The sequence below is a fragment of the Peromyscus maniculatus genome, chromosome X, assembly GCF_049852395.1.
Source record: "Peromyscus maniculatus bairdii isolate BWxNUB_F1_BW_parent chromosome X, HU_Pman_BW_mat_3.1, whole genome shotgun sequence".
Classification (NCBI taxonomy): Eukaryota; Metazoa; Chordata; class Mammalia; order Rodentia; family Cricetidae; genus Peromyscus; species Peromyscus maniculatus.
In genome coordinates, this window is record NC_134875.1 from 43,886,500 (window position 1) to 43,889,699 (window position 3,200).

At 43.4% G+C, this 3,200-nt stretch overlaps 1 protein-coding gene across 2 annotated transcripts; it reads right to left on the reverse strand.

Annotated features, from left to right (window-relative positions):
- Positions 1 to 1,089: 1,089 nt before the first annotated feature.
- Positions 1,090 to 2,103, reverse strand: LOC143270985 (periphilin-1-like). Of its 2 annotated transcripts, none has more exons than XM_076562575.1 (2): positions 2,052 to 2,103; positions 1,090 to 1,868 (listed from the first exon to the last, which is right to left on the reverse strand). In XM_076562575.1, the coding sequence occupies exon 2, from the start codon at positions 1,801 to 1,803 to the stop codon at positions 1,090 to 1,092; it is 714 nt and encodes a 237-aa protein (XP_076418690.1). In that variant the 5' UTR covers positions 1,804 to 1,868; positions 2,052 to 2,103. The 2 variants fall into 2 exon arrangements, with proteins under 2 accessions (XP_076418690.1, XP_076418689.1); XM_076562574.1 differs by lacking the exon at positions 2,052 to 2,103 and having other exon boundaries at positions 1,090 to 1,425; positions 1,546 to 1,803.
- Positions 2,104 to 3,200: the final 1,097 nt, after the last annotated feature.

The following is a 3,200-nucleotide window of genomic DNA, read 5'->3' on the forward strand; positions in this document are numbered from 1 at the left end:
AGGTTAGACAGGACTTCCAGGAAGAAAGAGAGCAAGAGAGATGAATCTAGGCGTGTGACAGACACCAGGGGACGTGGAGAGGAAACAGGAGGTGCAAGATGGAAGAGAGGTAAAAAGCCATGAGGCACAACATTGATTGATATAAATGGGTTAATTTAACTTATAAGAGGTAGTGGGACAAGCATAAGCGATAGGCTGAGCCTATAATTAATAATATGTCTCCATGTCATTTTTTAATTGTAAGCTGGAGGACCAAAGGACAAAGTGTATGCAACAGCAGCACTTACATCTTGGCTCTAACCAACAAAATACTGAAGATGCTGGCACATATTTTTAATCTCAGAATAAAGGAGCAGAGGCAGGGGGATCTCTGTGAGTTTGAGGCCAGACTACACATGGTTTTCAGTCTAGCTAGGTCTAGATGGTAAAACCCTGACTCAAAAAAGGAGATAATGAAATTGGGCAGTAATTAAAACCGTGATTTTTAATGTACCTATTGTTACAATTGTATTGTGGCTCAGTGCTATGCTGGGAAGGATCAAGAAGTGAGTGGGATGTCGTAATTGTCTCTTCACTTGTTCACTGACTCACTTACAAGGTGAGGGGAACTCAGCTGGCCTTGCTGTCTTCTGCCACGTTTCTTTTATTATTTAAATTTTTATTTATGTTTTTTCATTTTACATACCAATCACTGTTCACCCTCCCTCCCCTTCTCCTGCTTCCCCCCAAGCTCCCCTCATCCTCTCCCCTGGCAATGGGACCAGAACTTAATGCTGTGTACATGAACTGGATTTATTTTTTAATTTTTTAATTCATTTTACATACCAACCACAGATCACCCTCACATCCATCCTCCATCTCCTCGCTCCTTCCCCCCAAGACTCCCCCCATCCCCTCCTCCAAAAGGGTTAGTACTTCCATTGGGGAACAGCAAACCCTCCCCCCACCCCCTCCTCCAAAATGGTTAGTACTTCCATTCAGTTGAGGCAGGACCAAGCTTCACCCCCATGCATCAAAGGTGAGCAAAGAGTCCAAAGGTAAGAAATCTAGAAGCTTTTACACAATTTTTTGAACCGAGCCCTAATTCTTCTAAAAAGGGTCTCCAAAATCTGGAGTAGAATTATCATACTCCATAATGAAATGCTTGAGTTCTTCAACACGATGCTCACCTATTTCATGCAAACTCTGCTTCATTGCAAACTGTATAGATTTTTCTAAGGAACGATCTTTTTCAACCAGCCTTTCCACCACCATCCCAAAAGTTTCACAGACTTGTCGGTAAACCTTCTCAATCTCAGTGATTTTTGATGCAATTGCTTTTGAGCGAATGCTAAGCTGGCTGTCTTCACACAATTCTGGGCCAGCTGTTGTGTTTGACTCGGGTTCTTCTGTCTGGTTGATATGTAATGGTGCCTTGGATCCCATCTCAAACTCGGAAATTTCAGCCAAGTTATTTTCTTCTGACTGCTTGGGATTTTCATTAGCCCTCTTGCTTGCAGCATCAGCCTGTTCCTTCTCAGTCAGCCGGCGGGGGCTTTTTAACACCTTGAATGAAAAACTTGAGGGCACAGCATCTCTTGATGTTTTAAAAAACTGGATGGCTCTCTCTTTCCATCTACATCGAGACTGGTGGAAGGAGCGCATCCTGCTTCTACTGCTGAGACTGGATCCAAATCTGCTGTGTAGGGAGTCCTTCCTGCCCACAGGTGATTCTCTCAAAAAAGGAGCGCCCCGTTTATGGGGAGAGCGTTGTCTTGAATAATGGGAAGAATAGAAACGTTTTCTTCTAAAGCCATTTCTCATGGCCCTGTATTGAGGCTGTTGGCTTGTGGAATACTCATCTCTTGACCATCGGTAGCCATAATGGCCTCTTTTGTAGGGTGGGGCTCTTCTTGGATCCTGAGTAAAACAGCGGCCCTTGCCCCATTCTTTGTAATCAACATGACAGTAGTATCTACTGTAGCCTCCTTCCTTGGGTTTGGCTAGCAGAGAAGATCTCTTGTCTCCCAGAGGCGGTCTCTTTGGCACAACATTAATTAATCTATGGTTGCCATCACTGGGATGGTTCCAAGAAGGCGCTTGTTTTCCTGGAAGTCGCTTGTAGTCATACCATCCCTGCGCTTGTTTTCCTGGTAGTCGCTTGTAGCCACACCATCCCTCAGACCACATTTCATCTGTTTTGGAAGCCACTGGACTTCTGCGAACAGAAATTCGTACTTTCCTTCTGGTTCACTTTCAATTTCCAACCATATTCATGGCTCAGCTCAAGAATCTGATATTGTCTAAAAATTCGTCATTGGAACTCCCCAATAGGTACGTTCCACCGATGCTGCTGAAACCGCACCAACAGCTCTCTAATTAAACTTAGGCCTACTCAACAGCACGGAAATCATGCCAGGTACTTGAAAGCTAGGAAATTAGCTGGGGCTAGTGAGGGCATGTGTCATACAGGAGAATGCAGTACCACCACGTGACTAAATCAGTACAATTCCTAAGTGAATTTCAATTACTACAAAAAAGTGTAGCTCTCACCCCTCACCAAAAAAAGCTTCTCTTTGCAACAGAGAGAGACCATTGCAGAATACCACAACCACTCACCGTCAGAGAACAAGTGATCGTGGGGTTTGTAGCCCCAAGATACACACACACCCATACATAATTCCTGTGCCTAAGCCTCACGGAGCATCTTGAAGAGGAAGAGGAAAGACTGTAGGAACCAGAAATGAAAGGGAAGTTTCACCCATGATATTTCAACAATATGACTGCCTAAACAAGACCTGAATAAGGACAATACCAATCAATATGCTAACTTGAAGGGGGAAATCTCATAGGGTTCCAACTCCAAACAAAGAACTGCAGACTGCTAAAGAATTAGTCTTCCCTAGGGATCACCATTTTAACAGGTTACCAATATCAAGTAGTCAGCTCTGAAATCAAATACATATACAAGCAACACGAAATAGACTGGGAACGTTGTATTTATATATTTGAGCATGTGTGTGTGTATGTGTGTGTGTGTGTGTGTGTGTGTGTGTGTGTGCATGTGTATGTGTGTGTGTGTGTGTGTGTGTGTGTGTGTATGTGTGCATGTGATGATCAAGGTAAAGACAACATAAATTTGAGAGGCTTCCAGGAGGAGAGGATATGGAACAGAAAGAAATAGAAAAGGAAAGGATGTGATTGTATTTTCATTTCTAAAA